This window comes from Eptesicus fuscus, chromosome 13, assembly GCF_027574615.1.
Source record: "Eptesicus fuscus isolate TK198812 chromosome 13, DD_ASM_mEF_20220401, whole genome shotgun sequence".
In the NCBI taxonomy this organism is placed as follows: domain Eukaryota; kingdom Metazoa; phylum Chordata; class Mammalia; order Chiroptera; family Vespertilionidae; genus Eptesicus; species Eptesicus fuscus.
In genome coordinates this window covers 44,136,296-44,157,696 of record NC_072485.1, presented here as the reverse complement: position 1 = coordinate 44,157,696, position 21,401 = coordinate 44,136,296, and the positions used below count along the sequence as shown (strand labels likewise).

At 38.4% G+C, this 21,401-nt stretch overlaps 3 protein-coding genes across 3 annotated transcripts; all 3 read right to left on the bottom strand.

The window, feature by feature from the left end:
* Positions 1 to 1,689: 1,689 nt before the first annotated feature.
* On the bottom strand, positions 1,690 to 2,667 carry LOC103303468 (olfactory receptor 52P1-like). Its single transcript, XM_008160469.2, has one exon. It carries the CDS (start codon positions 2,665 to 2,667, stop codon positions 1,690 to 1,692), a length of 978 nt encoding a protein of 325 aa, XP_008158691.1.
* Positions 2,668 to 7,960: 5,293 nt separating this feature from the next.
* Positions 7,961 to 8,911, bottom strand: LOC103303434 (olfactory receptor 52D1-like). The gene has a single exon (XM_008160433.2). The coding sequence runs from the start codon at positions 8,909 to 8,911 to the stop codon at positions 7,961 to 7,963; it is 951 nt and encodes a 316-aa protein (XP_008158655.2).
* Positions 8,912 to 18,831: 9,920 nt separating this feature from the next.
* LOC103303435 (olfactory receptor 52H1-like) lies at positions 18,832 to 19,779 on the bottom strand. The gene has a single exon (XM_008160435.3). The coding sequence runs from the start codon at positions 19,777 to 19,779 to the stop codon at positions 18,832 to 18,834; it is 948 nt and encodes a 315-aa protein (XP_008158657.2).
* Positions 19,780 to 21,401: the final 1,622 nt, after the last annotated feature.

Here is a 21,401-nt window from a genome sequence, read left to right as displayed (position 1 = left end):
ACACCTTTGAAGAAGGGAAAAAAGTCCAAGTCAGAAAGGACAGGCACAATTAATCTTTCTTCTTGCATTTTTCTTTGATTTTCTTTAGTTCCCTCAATTTTCCCAGAATTCATTGCTCCTTCCAGTTTTCCCGGCACAATTCCAACAACACATATTGTGTTTATGTGCAAATAGATCATTTTTAAAACTATCTAACCAAAGAAAAAAGGAAAACTCAATAATTACGAAAGGTGGATAATATTTTCTGGCATATGAACTCTGCTTCTCTACATCAATCCCATTTGAATCAAATCTTTAAAAATCATTTTAAGATCTCAGCACAATCTCTTTCACAATCTGATACTTATTGGTCAATTAAATGGTTCATCATAAAACATTTAGCTGAGTGAGTTTTTTGTTATTATATGTTTATGGTGGGTTAAGTATCTATTCTTGGTATTCATTTCAGATAGATAGCACATGAAATATTCCAGCTTTCTCTGCCCTTGTTATTGAATTATTCCATGAACTTGAGCCTTTTTTATTATATATCATATCAGGCACCACATTCTAGAGAAGTTTTGTTTATTTACTGTAGTTTAAATTTTTAAGTCTTTTTAAAATAGTGGCTATGTAGCCTTAAGTAGAGGTATCTTTTTCACTAAATTCTACCTTCATACATTAATTCTACAATATGATGAATAACCCGAGACTCTTTCTGTTTTCAAACCTCATGCATCTTAAAATATTGGCCACTAAATCTCTAATCAGTGTCAAGAAGTGATAAACAATATCTTCTGAATTTAATGAAATCCCATATAGAGCACAGGATCTGAGTTGCACAAGCTGTTCCAAGTACTTACTCTTACTTCTTTCTGGACTCCCAGAAAAATTGCCTTGCAGAGGTCTGTAGCCAAAGATTTTCAGTATAAATATGACTTTTATAAGTATAACCACTAACAGAACATTCTCAGAATTGTCTTGTAAGAGATTCTCTCAAACACTGGAATTAGTCAAGACAAGCAGGACAGTTGACCCTAGGAGTTTTTACAAGTGGGAAATTAGTTTAAAATGCATATTAATCTTACAAGTTTAGGAGCTTTCCATTTTTATTTTTCTTCTGAAATTTCTCTGGAAATTAGAGATTATGTTTCTTGTCTATATTCTAGTTTACAAGAAAGCAACAAGATGTGTTGCCCAAATTCAAGACTCTGACAGCAGGGATAATTTTTTAAAAAAAGAGTTTAGATACAGTTTTATACTTTCCATGTACCTTCTCACTCCCCATACATAATCTTCACTTCCCACCTCCTCTTAAGCCCACAAATACAAATACACACCCAAACAGACACACAACTGCACTTGCCTGTGCTAAGTAGTGGGCAAGTTATTGTTTGTTCTTATGAACTGTCTGTAAGACAACATTTTACATGTTTTTGGTGTGTGTTGTTTAAAGTGCTTTCACATACATTTTCACATAGACAATTTTTCCAACTACTGTGTTAGGTATGGAGAACAGATGTTATAATTTTCCTTTCATAATTGCCTGGCATTGGAATCAGTGAGAGCAAGTAGTCTTTTGTGTCTTAGCTTTATATTTAAATGATTCAGACAGCTAATCTGTCAATATGACAATTTCTACTACTAGCGAAGTATCCCAGGAACTGCATCTACTTAACCTGTTTCTCTCATACCTACCATGCTTGATGATCAGTCAGGATTCTGACCATGGGTAATGGTTATGTGCTCCTTCCTCCGGCATATGTGTTTGATCACTTTTTCCTGAAACTCCTTGGTTTTCACTCCATAAATAATAGGATTGAGCATTGGAGGTACGAGGAAGTAGAGGTTGCCTAGAATGGTGTGGATGTGGGGTGGAATGCCCCGACCAAAGCGGTGAGTGAGAAAAGAGAAAAGCGAGGGAGTGTAAGAAATAAGCATGACACAGATGTGTGTGGTGCAGGTGTTTACTGCTTTGTGATGGGCTTCCTTAGAAGAGAGCCGCAGTACAGCCCGGATGATTAACACATAAGATGAGGCAATAGCTGAGATGTCTAGCCCAGCAACCAACAAGGCCACCACTAGACCATATATCCTGTTGACTGTTGTGTCCACACACACCATCTTCACTACAGCCATGTGCTCACAGTAGGTGGTGGGGATGACACGATTGACATGAAAGGGCATTTTCTGAAGGAGGATGGGCATTGGCATAATGAACAGGATGGCTCTGACTAAACTTACTAGGCCAATGAGCCCAATGCGACTATTGGACAGGATGGTGGCATAGCGCAGGGGCTCACAGATGGCCACATAGCGGTCAAAGGCCATGCTCATTAGGATGGCAGACTGCAAAGCAGAGATGGAGTGGATGAAAAACAGCTGGGCCAGGCAGCCCTCATAACTGATCTTGCTCAGGCCAAACCAGAAGATGCAGAGCACCTTGGGAATGGTGGTTGTGGACATGCCTAGGTCTGTGAGGGCCAACATGCAGAGGAGCAGGAACATGGGCTTGTGCAGGGAGCGCTCTGTGGAGATGATGAAGAGGATGGTGCAGTTTCCAAGGATGGTGAGAAAGTACATGGATGAGAAGGGGATAGATATCCATCTGTGTTTGTCCTCCATCCCAGGAATACCTTGCAGAATGAAGAAAGAAGGATGGCCCTGGGAGGCATTGCAAATAGTCATGGTAGAACCCTGGTGAAGAACCTGAGAGGGACAATGAAGAAACTGCATCAGTATCAGTTTAAGCAAAAATGGAGATTTTCAAAGTGGAAAACAAGAATTGGAATATTAACGTACATAAAAATAATTCTGAAATCATGATAGCATTATACTGTAGTATCATAGTAGTAAAACATGCTATTACAACATTAATATCTGAGACAATGTATTTTGATATTGTTTTATTGAAGACAGATTCATTATTCATGAACAATATAAACATTACATATATAAGTATATATTAATAAATGAAAGTGTATCCTCTTAAAGAATATAACAAAGTATATAAAACAAAAACAGATAAAAATACAGAGAAATTGACAAAATATTACATATGCCTCTCAGCAGCCAAAGATCTAAAAGCTCAACAAGAGTTTTCATAAAATAAGAAAACCTAAAATGTTTATAATAAAATTGTTCATCCACAAATTAAATAATATACATTCAGAGAAGATAGGGGACTTGTGAAGACCTTTTTATTGTGAACTGTACAATGATGTCTGAAATTAAGCAGGTGGTGGGATTTTGAGCTCCTGAACCTCAGAGAATATGCTATTAGAATGTGAATACAAAGCCCACCCCCACCTAGAACCACTTACCTGAATGTGAGTGAGGTGATGTGAGAGAGGGAAACTGGTATCAGACACATTCAAAAGTGGGTGTGTAGGTGTGTCCACATGTGTGTAGGTATATCTTAGCAAATATTCATGTGGCTCTTAGAGAACACACTAGTGGCCTGGCATCTCTCTTTTCCTTGGTTTTAGGTACCCAGAATCCATGGAGTGGCCCTTTAAGTAACCTAAGTAAGGGCTCCCAGGGTGCCCAGAATTATCTCTTTGCTATTCCCTCCTTCCCCAAACACACACACATAAGATACTATTACAATTATGTATAATATTGGCCCTGGAGGTTGTCCTGAGCTCCCAGATGATAAGGTTGGTTGACTTTAGTGATTCCAAGAATATTCCAGACTTTGCCAGTCCTGAAGAACCTGAAGAGAGAGAGTGAAGGGTATGTAGCCTCTTCAGGATCTGGTAGTTTGTGTATTCCAGAGGCCCTCGTTCCCAAGTGAGAGCCAGGAATGGATAAACTCCACAGAAAGAGTAATCATGTTCATGGAGGCATCAGAGGTACAACCCATGCTGTTCTTAGCCTCAAGGTCTAGCTATTGCTAGCCTCTTTCTGATTTTCAGGTTCTACCTTTTTCAATTCACACCGACCCCCACCTCCAGCCTCTCAGACCCCAGCATCTCCTCAACTTCTGGAGCCAGATGTTGCCATATTTTTTTTCTGGTTAGTTCAGAGGACTTAAGTGATTAAAGTTTGTCAAACAGTATTTTGCTAAGTTTATTCAAAATGTACAAGGCAGAGTAAAACAATTATAAAATTATGCAAACACTAAATAGAAGCAGGACTTAGAGAGCCAAATTCTAAATCCTGATGTAGTGCAAGTTCTGCCCAGACAGGCCGTGTAGGGACTTTGTTCAGAGTTAGGTATCAGTAAGAAAGGAGCAGTGACAGAGGAAAGTAAGTGGCAGAATAAATGGCCTAAGGCAATCAATACGTCAACAGAAAGGGCCATAAAGAGGCAAGCACAAATATACCTGCTTATGAGACATCCACAGAGCTTCCGCCTGCAGAAATAATACCATGCTCTAATAACAAGCAGAAATCTTGGTCACAGTCATCTTTTCTCTCTGTCCCAAGGTGGTTCTTAAGGGTGATAATGACAGGGAACAACCAAAAATATACTCTCAATTTATGGACAGATTGTAGTTTTTTGCCTTAGCTCATGGAAAGAGAGCCTAGAATCAAGGTGGATCAGACAATAATGATTACCTCACTATAAGAAAAAAATAAAAGTTTCTTAACATAAACATATCTATCTTTGCTCCAATACCTTTTACTCCTTGTCTCTGTAAATACCATATTCTATTATAAGTACCTTCTTCTATAAGTACCTTCTTCTCTCCCTAGGTTGTGAGTTTTCTGATTGGGTACTGTGCCTTATTCACCTATGAAATTCAGAAGAAGATTAACGTCTTGTGTGGGGGATAGACTTATTATTTGCTTTTATTTATTTCAAGGTATCCAAAACAAACAAGCAAACATACAAAAAACCCAGCTCTTGTCGAAAGTAGCCTTCCTCCCCAAGATATGTGATCAGTGCTGGGCCCCCGCCAGCAGGCGAGGGGATCCCAAGGCAGGTGCTGGGCATGGAGGCCATGGGGGCATAGGTTACCAAGGAGACAGAGCTGAACCTCACATCACCCAGCTTGGCCCCGGAGGATGAGAGACGGGTAAGATTCCTCAGGGAAGGAACAACCTAAGACAGGCACAGTCACAGAGGGGCCATCAGGAGAGAACTTGGGGGTCAACAGAGGTGGGGCACAGACCCTCACCCCCCCGACTTTGCATGGGCCTGAACCCTCACCCCTTCTGAGGTAAGTCTCCTGCCCCCATGGCTGCTTAACTTCCCATGCCCAGCTCAAATAGGGACCCGGGTAACAGACAGAGACTTGGCCGACATCAGCTGCCCTCTCACTGCAACAAGACTTGTTTGAGTTGTCTTGTACCATGGTGTGGGGAAGTGGGTTTTTGATATCTAAATCCAGCCTACCACCAGGAATTCTCAGGGCCTACTCAAGAAGGCAAATAATCCTTTCCACTAATATTTACAGAGTAAAATAAGATTGTTGTTAGAGTAATAAATTTGACAGTAAAATAGTAATCAAGTTTTCAGGCTAATTTAAATAAGCGAATATTCTAGAAAAATTAATTGTATTGGACAAAAAGCAGTTCCTAAAGTGTTATCTAAAAACTAGCTTTCCCATTGCAGGAAAAATCCTGCAATAGGATTTCCTGCTGCACTCTACCTCGCCTCCGTTCCTCCCTTGCCGCCGGCCCCGCCTTCTCCTCCAGCCCGCCCGCGTTTCCCTTCGCCCCCGGCCCCGCCTCCGCCCCACCCTTGCCACCCGCCCCGCCTTCTCCTCCAGCCTGCCTTCGTTTCCCTTCGCCCATGGCCCTGACTTCGCTCCTCCCTTCTCCTCCCCCCGACCCCCTGGCTTGCTTGCTTCTTCGAAGCTTTACTCCCTTTTGCAGCTCTTGGCTTCTTTCTACACTGTCTTGATATGCAAATTAGCCACCATATTTGTTGGGGTAATTTGCATACTCGTCCTGATTGGTTGGTGGGCGTGGCTTGGCTGGTGGGCGTGGCTTAGGTGTATCGAAGGTGCGGTCAATTTGCATATTTGTCTATTATTAGATTAGATTTTATTGGTAGTTCATCTTATGATAAAATTGCATAACATGTAATGAACCTAAAGCAGTCATATTATAGTGCAAAAAATTAAAATTTAAAAGCTATCAATACTACATTATAAAATTTTTAAAAAGCCTCCTAATATTTAAATCAAAAAAGGGGGAGATAGTAGAAGAATATCATGTAAGGAAAAATATCCTATAAGTAAATTACATCTAGAAAATTTGTACTTTAGAAAATTAATTGTAATGCTAACAGCAAGACACCCATGAAAAACACACATGGTATCAAAACAAGCCAGAGGAAAATCATTTGGGCAAAAAATGAAAAAGGATCCCAAGTCAAATTTATAGAAAATATTCCTTTATTAACTTTTGGTCGAGAATATGTTTGTATATTTTCAGAAAACAACTCTGAGACCATGTGGATTCCGGCAACAGAGAGGAATTGACAGGACTACTCCAGCCATGAAGACAGAAGAGAAGCAGTCCAGAGATGGAAGAAGCTGATGTCACCTTGCCATACTAGCAGTTGGCAGCTGTGTATCACTGCAGGTTGCCCAGGACCAAACCAGAGAGGGTCGGACCTGCATTACCACCATTTGTCCACCATCCAGAACTGAAATATCATTGCTGACATGTACACATAAAGAACTGTTTGACATTGAAATTGGGTCTCAAAAGAACTGTTGGCCCAGAAAAAAAACCCACTACAGACTGATTCATTTGCCTGTCAGCATAACCATTATTGGTTGTCTCATTTTCAGTTCTTATAAGTGTATTTCTAGTAGGACATGATCTCATTCATCTAGGGGAAATGATGAACAACATAGACTGATGAACAAGAACAGATCCAGAGACAAGGAGGCATGGATCAGACTGTCGGACCTCAGAGGGAGGGTAGAGGAGGGTGGGGATAAAGGGGAGAGATCAACCAAAGGACTTGTGTGCATACATATGAGCCTAACCAGTGGTCAAGGACAACAGGGGGGTGGGGGCATGCGTGGGGAGGGGTGAGGGATGGGAATGGGGGGATGAGGACAAATATGTGATACCTTAATCAATAAAGAAATTTAAACAAAAAAATAAATAAAAATAAAAATGGGGAAAAAAAGAAAGAAAGTAGCCTTCCTAAAGCACAAAGGCCAACTCTGACTTTCCTAGGGTACCCTAAATAACAATATCAAGAAACATTGTGTTTGGGAAATTCTAATGTACCCAAAGAGCTGATAAATAAATGGAGCAAACAAAAGGTCACACTGAGTCCACAATGGGCCAAAAATAATCCACATGTGAAGCTCATCACTCTTTGAATATCATGAAAAATGCAAAGGTCATCTGTCATGAGGTAATTAGCTATGAAAGCTCATTTTTTAAATCATTCCTTTAGAAAGTTGTGCTATGGTTTTCCCATTGATACCTGTGCTTCACAATAAAACACCCAGGAATCATTTTCATCTATTTTAAACCTAAACCCGGATTCTGAGGATCATGGAGTCTCATAGACATCTCTAATCTAGGGCTGATAGTCTTACTGTAAATGCACTTGGTATAAAAAGTGCTGGCAATCAATCAATGTATGTGTGTGTATGTATGTAGTTTAAATTTCTTGAAGCTATAAGTAGATAGTTTTTTTATGACCACTTTTTCTCTACTTCTAGCACATGAGGTTTCCGTACATTGAGAGAATAAATATTTTTGGCTCTTACTTTTAAATGTACTGCATTACCTCCTGACCTTTCCCTAAGAGGATTCAAGATCCACAGGCTAGTTTATGGGGCATATAGTAGGTTTACAGGAAAATAGCATTCTGTTGATAGGTCAGGTATAAATAAGTTGTTCTAAATACTTCAAAAACTCTTGGATAACACATGATACTGTCTGGTTTGGATTGACAGAAGCAGCAACTTCTTGTCCAAGGAAAGGAGGTGCTGGAGAAGGTGGGAGATTAATTATAACTTTTTCCCTTGGTCTTTGGGGTATGAAGGGAGTATAATTACCTCCTCCACATAAAAAAGCTAAATAGTCTCAGACGGATCTGTTTGGTGTTAATGCCATAGACCAAGGGGTTGAGAACAGGGGGCAAAAGGAGATAGAGATTTGCAAGTACAATGTGGACATGAGGAGGTACTTGGTGGCCAAAGCGGTGGGTGAAAAAAGAAAAAAATGCAGGGATGTAGAAGACAAGAATTACACAAATGTGGGCTCCACAAGTGCTAAATGCTCGGAATTGGGCATCCTTGGAGGGTAGACGCAGCACAGCCTGCAGGATCAAGCCATACGAAGTGGCGATGAGGATCACATCCATGCCAGTGACTGAAAGTGCCACAGTGAGACCATAAATAGTGTTGGGCTTGATGCTAGCACAGGCCAGCTTGGCAATGCCCATGTGCTCACAGTAGGTGTGGGGGATGATGTGATGTCCACAGAAAGGTAAGCGTTCTATGAGGATGACAAAGGGGAAAACAAAGAGAAGGCCACGGGCCACACATGCCAGCCCAATCTTCCCAATCACTGTGGCATTGAGGACGGATGTATAATGAAGTGGACGGCAGATAGCCACATAGCGGTCAAAAGCCATGGCCAGCAGAACAGCAGACTCGGTGGCAAAGACCGTGTGAACAAAAAACATCTGGGTGAGGCAGCCATGGTAGGAAATTATGTGGGACCTAAGCCAGAAGATTGTCAGCATTTTGGGCAATGTGGTTGAACAGAGTACCAGGTCAGTGATGGAAAGTAGACACAGGAAGAGATACATTGGCTCATGTAAAGATCTATCTGTCAGGATGATGTACAGGATGGTACTATTGCCAACCAGAGCAAGTATATACATGGAGCAGAAGGGGATGGCAACCCAAACATGTTGGTCTTGCATCCCAGGGATTCCAAGAAGAATAAATGTGGAAGGGTGGAAGGCAGTGTCATTGGAGGCAGATGCAGAGATCATAATGATGCAGAAAACAGAAGGCTTTCTCTTCCTAGAAGTGGTTAGAAAATGAAAGAAAGTCATCTCAATGCCACTTATTCTTCCTACATATTTATTCAATTTCTTGCCTTTCATTCCCACCAATTCTATTCCAATTGATGTCTTCCTCATTTCTTGCCTGGGTTATTAAAATAGCTATATAACTAATATGCCCACTTTTAGGATTTCTATCTTCAGTGACACCTCTATATTGCTGCCTAAATACTTTAGCATGTGAATACAGTCAGCTAAAATGCAAATTTCTTAGTGTACACAATGCAGTATATTTTGCATTGGCCTCCTCTGGTCCTCACTCCACCACTTTCCATTATGTCTGGACCTTGGGACACTGGACCACATCAACAGGCTCCCCTACTCTCTTACTGCTGCTTGGATTTGGCAATGAGAAACACCAACAGGAGATTGGAAGAAGGTCAGAGATTTATTCCTTCAGCTCCCTCCTGTTGAGATTGCTGTAAACTGGCTGCATGTCTCTGTAAACAGCCTTCTCTGGTCTGATTTCCACTGGTAACCATATTCTACTCTATTCCATTCAGTCCAAGGGTTGTACCATGTCCTATTTCACTAACCCTGGGACTTCACAAGCACTCGTCATTTCTCTATGCTGACCCACATCTTTGTTAATGGTTTCGGTATCACACTGTACACAATCTACCTAATTTGAGCATGAAATTCGTTTCCCACTAGTGTTTTTATAGAATGGCATGCAAAGCTCTTCTGGATCTTTTTCTTGCTCTTGGCTAATTATCTAGCATTAGTTATCACCACATTCTACTATATGCTTCATGTTCCAACCATATGTAAGTCATATCTAATTTTGGACATTTTGACATATCCCAAAGAATGTTTTGTCACATCTGCATGCATTTTCATATGATGGTTTTTGTTTTTTGTTTTTTTGCCTAAAATGGCTGCTCCCAGTTAGTTACCTGCCCAGGTACTAACAATCATTCAAAACCCAGCTGAGTAACCTTCCTCTATGAAGCCCATCTAAGATTGCTTCTGCTGTGGTGTGAGAAACATACATCTTCAACATATCCTCCTTAGGGAATATAAACTTGTTTTAAAATTATATGTATGTTTCTTGCCCATTATACTATGAAATCTCTGCATCTCATTTATTTCTCTATATTTAGCATCAATGCCTTAGGGCAATAAGTAATGTTTAATAAGTACATGGATAAAGGATTGAATGCCACAATTGAAAATATTTTAAACATTTTTGGATAAATGACCATGGTTGTAAATGTAATGGTTTCTTCTTAGGAGCCTTTCTTTTGGATCTTCTCTCATGAGAACTACAATGCCCATTGTGTTTTTTTCACTCTATATACTCCAAGACGTGCTCCTTTATAAGGCCTTTATTATGCTTCTAATCTAACCTAACCTAATCTAATCTAACTTATACAGTTTTTGTCTGTTTTCTTGATTGGCCACATGTATCAGTTTGATTATAAACATACCTTCTGTGTCTCTTTTGTGTACTTTAAAGTGTGAGCCCTGATATGACAGGTCAGGCCAGGAGCTACACAGGTGTGTGCTCCAGGAAAACTTCAAGAAGTGTGCCATGGGAAGGGAAGCATAGTGGTGAGTTATATCAGTTCTTGGAGTGACTAGTTCGTGAATTTAAAATTATGCCAATAGAAAATAAGAAAAGAGAGAAAGAACTATTTTTTTCCTTGGAGTCATCTTACCTTGAGAGATTCTAGAAGGTGAAGTCAGAATCATCATTCTTACCTACAGAAGTTCAGTCTTGATGACTCAAACACCCTTGTGTTTAGAAGAGATATCAATGTTAAGTTCACTTGCTGTCATATAAAAAGTTTTAGAATATGGAAACACTTAAAATAGTATAAAAACACTATAATAATTAAGAAGAATATTTTCCTTCAATCCCCTATTCATCTACAACTGCATTATTAAAAGACCAAATCATTTTGTTTATTAATTGCAATACTGCATGCATTTCTCATATGCTATTGCAAGTTTACTACTTCAAGTCAACAGTTACTGTAACTATAAATTATAGATAATAATGTAATTATAAATATTAATTACCAATAACATTACTATTTTGTTTGAATTTTAAAGCCAAACAGTAGAGTTTACTGCCAATCCTAGGGTAATTTTGTATATCCTTAAAAGTTCAAAAATCAGGTTATAAAAGAAAAAAAAATTATTGTAAACATACCAATGCCTATGGTGGAAAAGTATAAATATGTTTTTACTTCTATCCTGGAAATTCCTAAGAATTTTAAACAATATAGAGTGTCTCCAAAAATGTATATACACACTTTGAATAATTATAAAGGCAGTGTTTATTAAAATATGTTTTATTTTCAAAATTGTGCTATCAGCTGTTAAAGTATATATATATTTTGGGGACACCATATATATAAATCAATGGAATGTAATATGTTCATACAATTGGAAAATGAGTTACAAGGTATATATAGTTCAATAATTATGTGGTGCTTGACTCCTAACCTGTAATATCTTGAAAAGTGAGCACCTGGCAGTTGCTTATTCAAATCTAGTGACAGAGAGTATGTGTGTTTTTGAGGCAGCCATTCTCAGCGTTAGACCCTCTGAGTCTGAGAATATTTTCCTTTATTATTCAATGTCTCTAAAACTCCACATCAAACAAGCATGATTCCCCTTCAATGTGTTAGGCTTCTATTTTGTGAACATTGTTGCTCTTTGTAATGCTGTTCTTTTATTTAGTTACTTTGCCAAAAAAATTTTATTGGGAGTCTACTAAGTACTGGAGAGTAAGAACATACATATTCCATGATATATTAAACTCATTTAATAAGAAGACATAATATAATAGTGTCAAGACATAATATAACATAATAATGTCAAATAATCTCTAATATATGTGTTAAAATGTTACACTTATATGCACACTATGAAAAAAAGTTATATAAGCCGCCTACTCAGAGATGGAGACTCCATAAAAGAAGCCATAGGCATGAGTCTGTGTTGCCGCTAAGAATGAAGAAATGTTCATCTTATTACTGTTAAAGAAAAAACATATCTTAGGCTGTTCAGTTGGCAGTCACTGATTTTGCCATGGAAAAGATAAACAGAACCTGGGGTTATTAAAGCAGGAATTCATAGCTTAGAGGCTTCTAAGTTTTCTGCATGTGAAATTACAGAAGAAAATTAGGGAATTCGATTTGGAGGGTTCAAGCTGTATTCTGACACTAGGGAAACTGGAAATCAGATGAGTTTTCTGACCCTCCAGTCTTTCTAAGGGCACTGTGAAGGTCCTAGGTAATCAAGAATAAGGTCACTCTCTAACATACATGTAGTTTTACTCTCATCTTGCTGGCCTGACCAATATAAATGAGAATAAGATGCAGTTAGTCTGAAAAAAATTACCTCATCAGTATTTTTAAGGAAAGCTGCTCCTGGAGATCTATTTGACTGGCTTCTCTTGAAACCATAAGAAAAATGACAAGATACTAAAATCTCTAACTATAGCAGAAAGGATTCAGGTACACAGAAAATAAGAGCATATTGATGATAAATTTGGGTATGCAATAAAGATAGCTAAATACTATCTAGCTATGAGGGGTTCAAGAAACTATACCTCCTAAAATAGAAAGCAGAGGATAATCTGAGGGTCATCAAATCTTAGTGTGATTATCATTCCTCTCTATCTTCCCCTACTTTTGCTCCTAGCTTCACAGAACTGTCTATAACCTTAATTTTCTGTTTATCTCATTTATTCAATACTTACCCCAGCCACAGTGGTCAGCAGAACTAGAAAACACTTGACCCAGCACAAGTAACATAGTTCCTAGATCTGAGATTTGCTCCTACTTATCTCCACCCTCTGAAAGATTTTTGGCCCAGAGAGACTGTGGTTGGCTCAGAGCACCAATGGTCCCAGCTGCTAAAAGTAGAGGTGAATTTTTAAATAAGATCTCTGGGGAGATACATCAGTCATGTCAGAGTCTTCTCTTAAAGGGTGGGCATTTTTTAAGGCATGAGAAGGGTTAAAATTGTGAATAGGACTTTAAGGCAGGAATCAAAACTTGAAAGAAAAGGTCCACAGTGGAGCTATACATTTGTTAATCAGCATTATTGTAATAATATTTAAAGCTCTGAAGTTAAATGATACTTTTTAAAAAGGGTGAATATATTTAAAGATCACAAAAAAAAAAATCCCTAATACAGATTATGTGATGAGGAAAAACTAATGAAAGAGACAAGTAAGCAGTAGCTGTGAGGTAGGAGAAAAAAACAAGTAAAGAAAATAGCTCAAAAAGGATGAAATGGTCAACTATATAAAGTATTGATGACAAATCAATGAATAAGAGAACCAAACCTTAGCCAGTTTTGCTCAGTGGTTGGAGCCTCAGCCACATGGACTGAAGGGTCCAGGGTTCGATTCTGGTCAAGGGTAAATACCTCAGTTGCAGGCTTGATCCCTGGCCTCAGTAGGAGCGTGCGTGTGGGAGGCAACCAAACAATGTATGTCTCTCACATCGATGTTTCTCTCTCTGTCTCTCCCCTCCCTTCCGTTTTGTCTCAAAATCAATGAAAAAAAAATATCATTGGATGAGGATTAAAAAATAAAAATAAAAAAATAAGAGGACCAAGACCACTATTTTAAAAATTGCAGTCATTATTGACCTTCATAAGGTCAGAACTGTGCAGTGATAATGTTTGAGTAGGAGCGAGTTAAAGACAAAATGGGAGGGAAGAATTAGAACTAGTAAACATAGACAACTCTTTTAAGAAGTTGGAATGCAAAAGGAACTAGAGAACTGGGATAAGAGCTGGATGGGAATCATAGTCAAGAATAAAATTTAAGGTTAGAAAAATGTTATTAACTTTCTATATTGATGGAGAAAGATGCATTATAGAGAGAAAATAAATAATTAAAGAATGAGGAGAGAATTGTTGAGGTGATTGCTTTAAGTAGGATTAGACAATGGAGTTTAGTGCACAAGTGAACAGTTGAATCTTGGTATCCATAGTAACCAGAGAGAAACTAGAAAGGAAGGTGTGGATGTAGATAGGTGGGTAGGTGTAGTTGTAAAAGTCTGTGGATGTTTCTTCCTTTTTGTTTCTATGTCTCCAGGCAAGTAAATGCAAGATCATCTATGGGTGAGAATGATGACAGAAAAGAAGGTATTGGAGGTTTGAGGAAAGAAAAGAGTGTATAAAATAATCATCTAAAGAGTGTGAGATAAAATGGAAAGAGAAATGTAATGTAATTGCCTTGCAATATAAAATGTAGGTGGCCATATATCCCAACTTTCACAGGAAAATCCCAATTTATATTTGTTTTCCATGTGAAATTACTAATAGTTTCCCCTTTATTCTCAAATTATATGCTATCTAACTAAGCATGTTCTTGTGTTTTAGCAAACCTAAATCTAAAATATGGTGTTAGCACATTTACACACTTTATTCCCTGGCAACAGGCACAAAATTTGTGAAGAGTTAGATTTGGAGAGAGTTGCTGAAAAAGCACTCCCCCTAGCCGATTTGGCTCAGTAGATAGATAAATGCACAATAAAGTGTGTGTGTGTGTGTGTGTGATATTTATGATTGTGTTACCAACAGAGAAGGGAGAGAAAGAAATAGAGGGAGAAATTTGTATTAAACAGTAATTCTAAGAATGAACTATGAAATTAATGTTGGTAAGGAGAAGAAATAAGAAATGAGGAAATGTAAAAGAGAATAATAAAGTCAATTTATTATCAATACAAATTCTAAGACCTAGGGAATTAAGAAGATTGGGTGGGATGTTCAAGATCTTTGGAAAAAAACATAAAATCAAATTGTTTTAGGTATTGACTATTGCACCACAAAATTAGCCCAAAATGTAGTGGTTTAAAACATTTTATTATTACCTCTTATGATTCTTACTGGGAACACAGATGGACAATGTCATTTGAGGCCCCTCTCTTATGTGGCTACTATCAATTTTGGATGAAGATGTAGTCATCTGTAAGTTTGACTAAAATTGATGCAATTGATTCTGGCTATTAACTAGGAGCTCAGACAGGATGTCAACCACATGAACTCTCCATGTGGCGTGGGAATCTCACAGTACGGTGGCTATGTTCTAGGAAGAGTGTCCAAGAAACAAATGTCTAAAGCCACTAATGAGGAAGACACAAGCTTCTTATGATCTAGCTTTGAATATCCTGAAATTTCACATCTGTTGCATTCTTTTCTCAAGGAAGTTGCTAAGGCCAGTCCAGATAAAAGGGGGATATAATTAAATGGCACTTCTTGTAAGAGTGACAAGATCATATTAAGAAAAAAATAGATGGGATGCAAGGTATTATTTTAGCCATCTTTTGGAAATAAAACCTGAAAACACTCCACCCTCTAGCCAGAATAATGCATATATCCTCCTATATGCAAAATAAATTCATCTCTTTCCTAAGATCCCAAAGTCTCATTGCATTATGCCTTTTATCCAAAGTCCAGGATCTCAGCCTTTAAATTAGGGCAAAATGTGAATAGGGCTCATTGGGCTCAGGTCCTTAAATACAGCTCCTTGGATGCAGTTCCTTCTCATTTGAAGACCTGAATAATAAAGAAATGAGAAAGAAATCAGCTGCCTACATACAATGGTGATACAGAGATAGGATAATTGCAGATACTCATTTGTGAAATATTGAGAATAATATTACTCTTTAACTAGTCCATTAAAGATTTTAAAATACAGAGATATAGCACCAGTTTCTTTTTTTAATATTTTTTTATTGATTTTAGAGGGGACGGGAGAAGGAGTGAGAGACAGATCACTTGCCTCCAGCATGCCCCACACTGGGGATCAAGCCCATAACCTGGGCATATGCCCTGACTGGGAATCTTACCTTATAATAGACAAATATGCAAATTGACCGCACCTTTGCTATGCCCAAGCCACGCCCACCAACCAAGCCACGCCCAAGCCACACCCACCAACCATGCCCACCAGGAAACCGTTGCAGGGACCTTGGGGTGTGGCGGAGCCCAAGGCTGGGAAAGCCTCGGGCGGTTTTCCCGGCCTTGGGCGCCAGCGGGGAGCCTGCACGGATCGCAGGAAACCACTGGGGGTCGGCTCCTACGGGGGTCGGCAGGGATGTTGGGTGTGGCTGAGCCCAAGGCCACTGCCCGGGGCCAAGCCCCGACCCTGAAAGAAGGCAGAAGGCGGTGGCCACAGCCAAGGCCTGGGTCCCCGGTGCCGGCAGAAAACTGGTGCAGGCAGCCAGGTGAATGAAGGTCTATTGCACGAATCTTCGTGCAAACGGGCTACTAGTCTAACTACAACCTCCTGGTTCATAAGTTGATGCTCAACTACTGAGCCATGCTGGCAGGGCTATCACCAGTTTCTTAATAAAAACCCACTCTTGCTCCCTGGGAAGATTCTCCATGGCTCTTAGCTACAACCTCTGAGCAATTGGCTCTATATTCTCAGTGAGAAGCAATCTGTGTTTACATCTGAGTATTTCTCTCTGCCTGCTTCCTGCCTAATGAAGTTGAGGATCCGAAGTTCTTTCATTTTGCACTAACTCTGTTCCTTTTATCTGTACATTTATCTTAAAGAACAAACTGTAAGTTCTATATAAATCTTTTAGGATTTACTTCATCAGATAAAAAGCACACCCAAAGTTATCTTCCAAGTTGCTCCTATCTGATTTTGACTGGAGTTGTGATTGTCTGGAAATTTTCCTTAAGATTCTTAGAAGCTTCTTTTTTCTAATTGAAAAGATTTTTTAGGCATACCCTCAAATGGTTCTCTACTCTTATTTTATTTATTTATTTATTTAGTTTGTCATTTGGAGAGGCTGGGTGAAAAGTTGTTGGTTTTTTTTAACCTATTCATACATAGCTTGTTTGTATTTAGTCTATATTCTGCTTGAACAATAAATAATTTAGTTTTAGCTCATATCTTTATCTGTACCTTATCATATGTGGCATAAAATTAATGTTGATACTTTCAGTACTCTGCTTCGAAATCTCTTTGTCCAAATGTATCAGTTAATTATGTATCTATTTTTATTTTACTCTGAGCTATGGTATTGCTGGTTCCTACAACTGTATAGTACCCATACCTTTTTCTGAAGCCTCCAATGATAATTTCCTTACTGTCTTTCAAGCCTTTGTCAACTACCTCAAGTCCCTTTTAGATTCTGCCTGCTGCCTTATTCCAAAGTTATTACGTTTTAGGTTTTAGCTATACCAACATCCCACTTCTTGTTAATAATTTCTTCATTATTTGTCTATTGCTATAACTAATAATCCCCAGTTTTATTGACTTTAAACAGCCTATTATTACTTGGCATGGTTCTATGGATTGGTTTCAATTAGTTTGGTGGTTCTCTCTTTGAGTCTCCCATGCATTGCAGTGAGATGTCAGTTGAAGCTACAAATATCTAAAGTCTCAGCTGGGCTGGATGTTCCAGATGGCTCACTGATATAACTGGCAGTTGTTGCTGAGTGTTGGCTGGGATTTCAACTGGGGCTATTCACCAGAACATTTAGACATAGCTTATCTATGTTGCTTGGGATTCTCATAGCAAAGTAGCTGGGTTTCAGCAGGAAACATGCCAAAATTAAGCCTTAAAGAGACCCAGGCAGAAGCTGCAAACATTTGTATGTCACTTCCACTGAACTCTTTGTTAAGAAATTCCTAATACCTGCCCAGATTCAATAGAAGTGAAATTTAGACTCCAACTGTTGACGTGGGAATGGTAAGTATACAGTTTACCACATCAACTTATTAAAGGGTAATTTATGTGGACATTAAAATCACCCACAATCATGGCAAGAATTCTTTTTGTGCCAGAAGCAAAAATTCTTTAATGAAGGAAGAATAATCTAGCCCGAGAAGATTATTGTAATATATAGAGCTAATTCATAAAATATTTGATGATGTTAAATTTAAAATTGCAGAGTTTTCAGATGGATTATTAACACTTGGCAAGAAGCAGTTATGTGGAGCATAAAAGTGAGTTATGTTATTTTCAGACACAGGAAATTAATACAAGCACCAAATTTATGTGTGTGTTTTTTAAACAAACAAACAAGCAGGACTTTTATGATTTCAGTAGAGCTAAGATTTCTTAGGCACCAGAATCACCTGAAGAACTATTAAATTAGCCCTAGCCAGTTTGGCTCAGTAGATGGAGTGTCGGCCTGCGGACTGAAGGGTGCCGGGTTAGATTCCAGTCACATGCCTTGGTTGCAGGTTCAGTCCCCAGTGTGGGGCATGCAGAAGGCAGCCAATCAATGATTCTCTCTCATTATTGATGTTTCTATCTCTCTCTCTCCCTCTCCCTTCCTCTCTGAAATCAATAAAATAAAAACTATTATATTACACAGAGGTTCATTGCAATAGGATATAACTTGAAATTGCATTTATACAAAGTTTCACAGGTGATTCTCACCCCTACCAACATTTGTGAACAGTTTCTTAGATTAATAATTTTCTGGATGTTCTTAAACTAAGATAATCATTTGCTATTAGCTTTAAAAACTCTCATTTGGAAAGTGTCCTACAAAGGTATCCCAGATTGTTAAACTTTATTCATATCTTTTAACCTGTTTATAAGGATAATATTCTATCCAAGTTATATATGATCAAAATCCTATTCCCTAAGTCTTAAAAATACAACTCTATATGAGATAGAAATTTCCCTCTGATTTATCTTTTCAGGAAGACATAATCTTCTTTAACTTTTTGGTCACTTCTTTTGACATCAATGTCCTTGTCTTGTCTCATTGATCCTATAACACACAATCCATATCTAGGATTTCATATGTACTTAAGTCATCATTGTAGACATTTTAGCTTTTTAAAAAATGAAAAGTATTCCAGAAGTATTACTTGTTTCCTTTACCATGATCTCAGTCTCATGTCACTGGGTCCTTTTAAGGAAGAAGAGACGGATGATTTTTTCTCGAATTTGCTTTGTCTTCACCCCATAGATGATTGGATTGAGTGCAGGAGGAATGGCTACATAGAGGTTGGCAATTAGTATGTGGAATGAGTGAGGAATATTGTGACCAAAACGATGGGTGAGGACAGAGAACATTGCTGGTGTGTAGAATATAAGAATAACACATACATGGGAACCACATGTATTAAGAGCTTTTTGGCGAGCATCCCAGGATGGAAGGTTAAAGATAGCATGAAGGATGAGAGTGTAGGAGATGCCAATCAGAATCAGGTCTGATGTAATAGTCAGTACAGGCACAGCAAAGCCATACCAGATGTTGATAGAGATATCTGCACAGGAGAGTCGGGCAATACCTATATGCTCACAGTAAGTGTGGGGAATGATGAGTGTTCGGCAAAAAGGCAGTCGCTTTAATAGGAACACACAGGGGAAGATAATACAAAAGCTCCTGCTGACAATACCCATTACAATCTTAGTAACAATCTGACGGGTGAGGATAGTGGTATACCTTAGGGGGAAGCAAATAGCAACATAGCGATCAAATGCCATGGCCAAGAGGATGGCAGAGTCCATGGCAAAGCTGTAGTGGAGAAAAAACATTTGAGTAAGGCACCCAGGAAAGGTGATTTCCTGAGGACCTAGCCAGAAAATGCTGAATGTTTTGGGTACACAAGTATTAGAAAGGATGAGATCGGTAGTAGCCAGCATGGAGAGAAAAAAGAACATGGGCTCATGGAGGCTACGTTCCATGGAAATAAGGTAGAGAAGAACACTGTTGCCTGCAAGGGCCACAAGGTAGAAAATAAAGAAAGGAATTCCGATCCAGACATGGAACTGCTCCAGTCCTGGGATTCCCAGTAGGATGAATGGGCCTGGATTGAAGCTGCTCAAGTTGAATGTGGTCATCACGATCTTGGATTGGATGTGTCTCATAGACTGAAAATAAAAATGTCATGGCTGATTGTTACAAAAATATAGAGACATTCACCTCTCCACTATCACCACCTCACGTTCAGCTCTGAAAAGTGATAAACCGTCTGTTTCTCCTCTCCTTATAAATACCTGCCAAACTTTTAGTCACAATTTTAAATCATAATGAAAGTGGTATTAAAATAATTTTCCCCAGAGACACAAGTCATAAAACTTTGAATTTAGTCTTGCCTAGCTACCAGCAACCCTTGAAGTTTTCTAAGAAAAGATTTGCAAAAATAATATTAGGCAGAAAAATGATTACTAGTCAAGAGATTTGGAGCCAGCTTCAATGTAAAGTACGAGCCCTGGCCAACTGAAGTAATAACTACAGGGTCACATGGGGCTGAATGAAGTCAGGTTCAATGTCTAAAGCCAATGCAGACCATTCTGTCTCTTTTTTTCTTTACTCTTCTCTCCACAGTAGAACATCTGCCCTGGTTTTCATTAATGTTATAGAAAAGTTTACCAATATAAAAATATTCTTTCCTAAAATCTAAGATTCAAGTGGTTTGATCTGCCACATCAGATATTCCCAGGTTAGAAAAGTTTAACAAGAGATCTTCTCCAATAATTTGCTGTCATATTTGTCTCAGAAAAAGAGTAGAATCCCTCACTCAACCTGCAGAAAAGATAATCCCAGAATGGGGAGCCCAGTATCCTGGCAACATTATGCAATGGCACCTGTCTAAACAAAATAATGATTCATTCATGTGAGAGTTCATTGAAACACTTGAGCCTTTCTTCCAACTTTTCTTTTTTGTGACATGATGCACAAATCTTTTCCACCAACTTCAGTAGTAACTCATTTTCTTTCTGCCTGTTTGTGAGAGTTGGGATCCTGTCATCCTCTCTCTGTGTCTGCTGTTTTTTAGGTTGACAAACAGTCCCCAAATGCTATGACTTTAACTGTGACTCCTATGTTGAAGATTCTGAAATTTATAATTTTAAAAAATATTCCTCTCTCCTCAGCTTTGGTACTAGTTATCCTATTCCTGCCATCGTTACTTAGAAATCCCACAGCTGCATTCAACTCCTTCCCTCTAAATGGAGCCTAGTCTAGACAGTTTAATAAAATAAATCTTTTTATTTTTAAAGAGCAGATAATTTATGTAGGATGTAATTGATTTTTGAACATATAGGAAGCCTGAACATCTTCTTGGTTTATTTCAAAGGCTGTTATAACTAATTTGTAAAACCAAAATATCCTCAATTCGTTCAAACAATATCTTTAGGTCCTAATATTGTATCCAAATGAAATGGTAACTCATTATTTTGTAAACAAGCAATAACGTATGATAATTATTATAGTGAGGTATATAATGGCAGCCTGCATTAAGGTAACAGAAGAAATTCATAAATTGACTTTTTAGATGTAAGAAAACAAAAATGGTAGGACTTATCAATTGAAAGAGGCTATGATGAAAGGAAGAATAGTAAATGCATTGAGACATCAGTAAACTCTTCCATCTCCATGAACTTTAAGCCATTTTTTTTTCAGTTTTGTTGGCTTATATTTTATTTCCTAATTTTGGAAAATAATTTTAAAGAAAGACTAT

Bases quoted from the DNA above. Each gene is read 5' to 3' on its own strand.
- LOC103303434 (XM_008160433.2), bottom strand. From the start codon at position 8,911: ATGATCTCTGCATCTGCCTCCAATGACACTGCCTTCCACCCTTCCACA.
- LOC103303468 (XM_008160469.2), bottom strand. From the start codon at position 2,667: ATGACTATTTGCAATGCCTCCCAGGGCCATCCTTCTTTCTTCATTCTG.
- LOC103303435 (XM_008160435.3), bottom strand. From the start codon at position 19,779: ATGACCACATTCAACTTGAGCAGCTTCAATCCAGGCCCATTCATCCTA.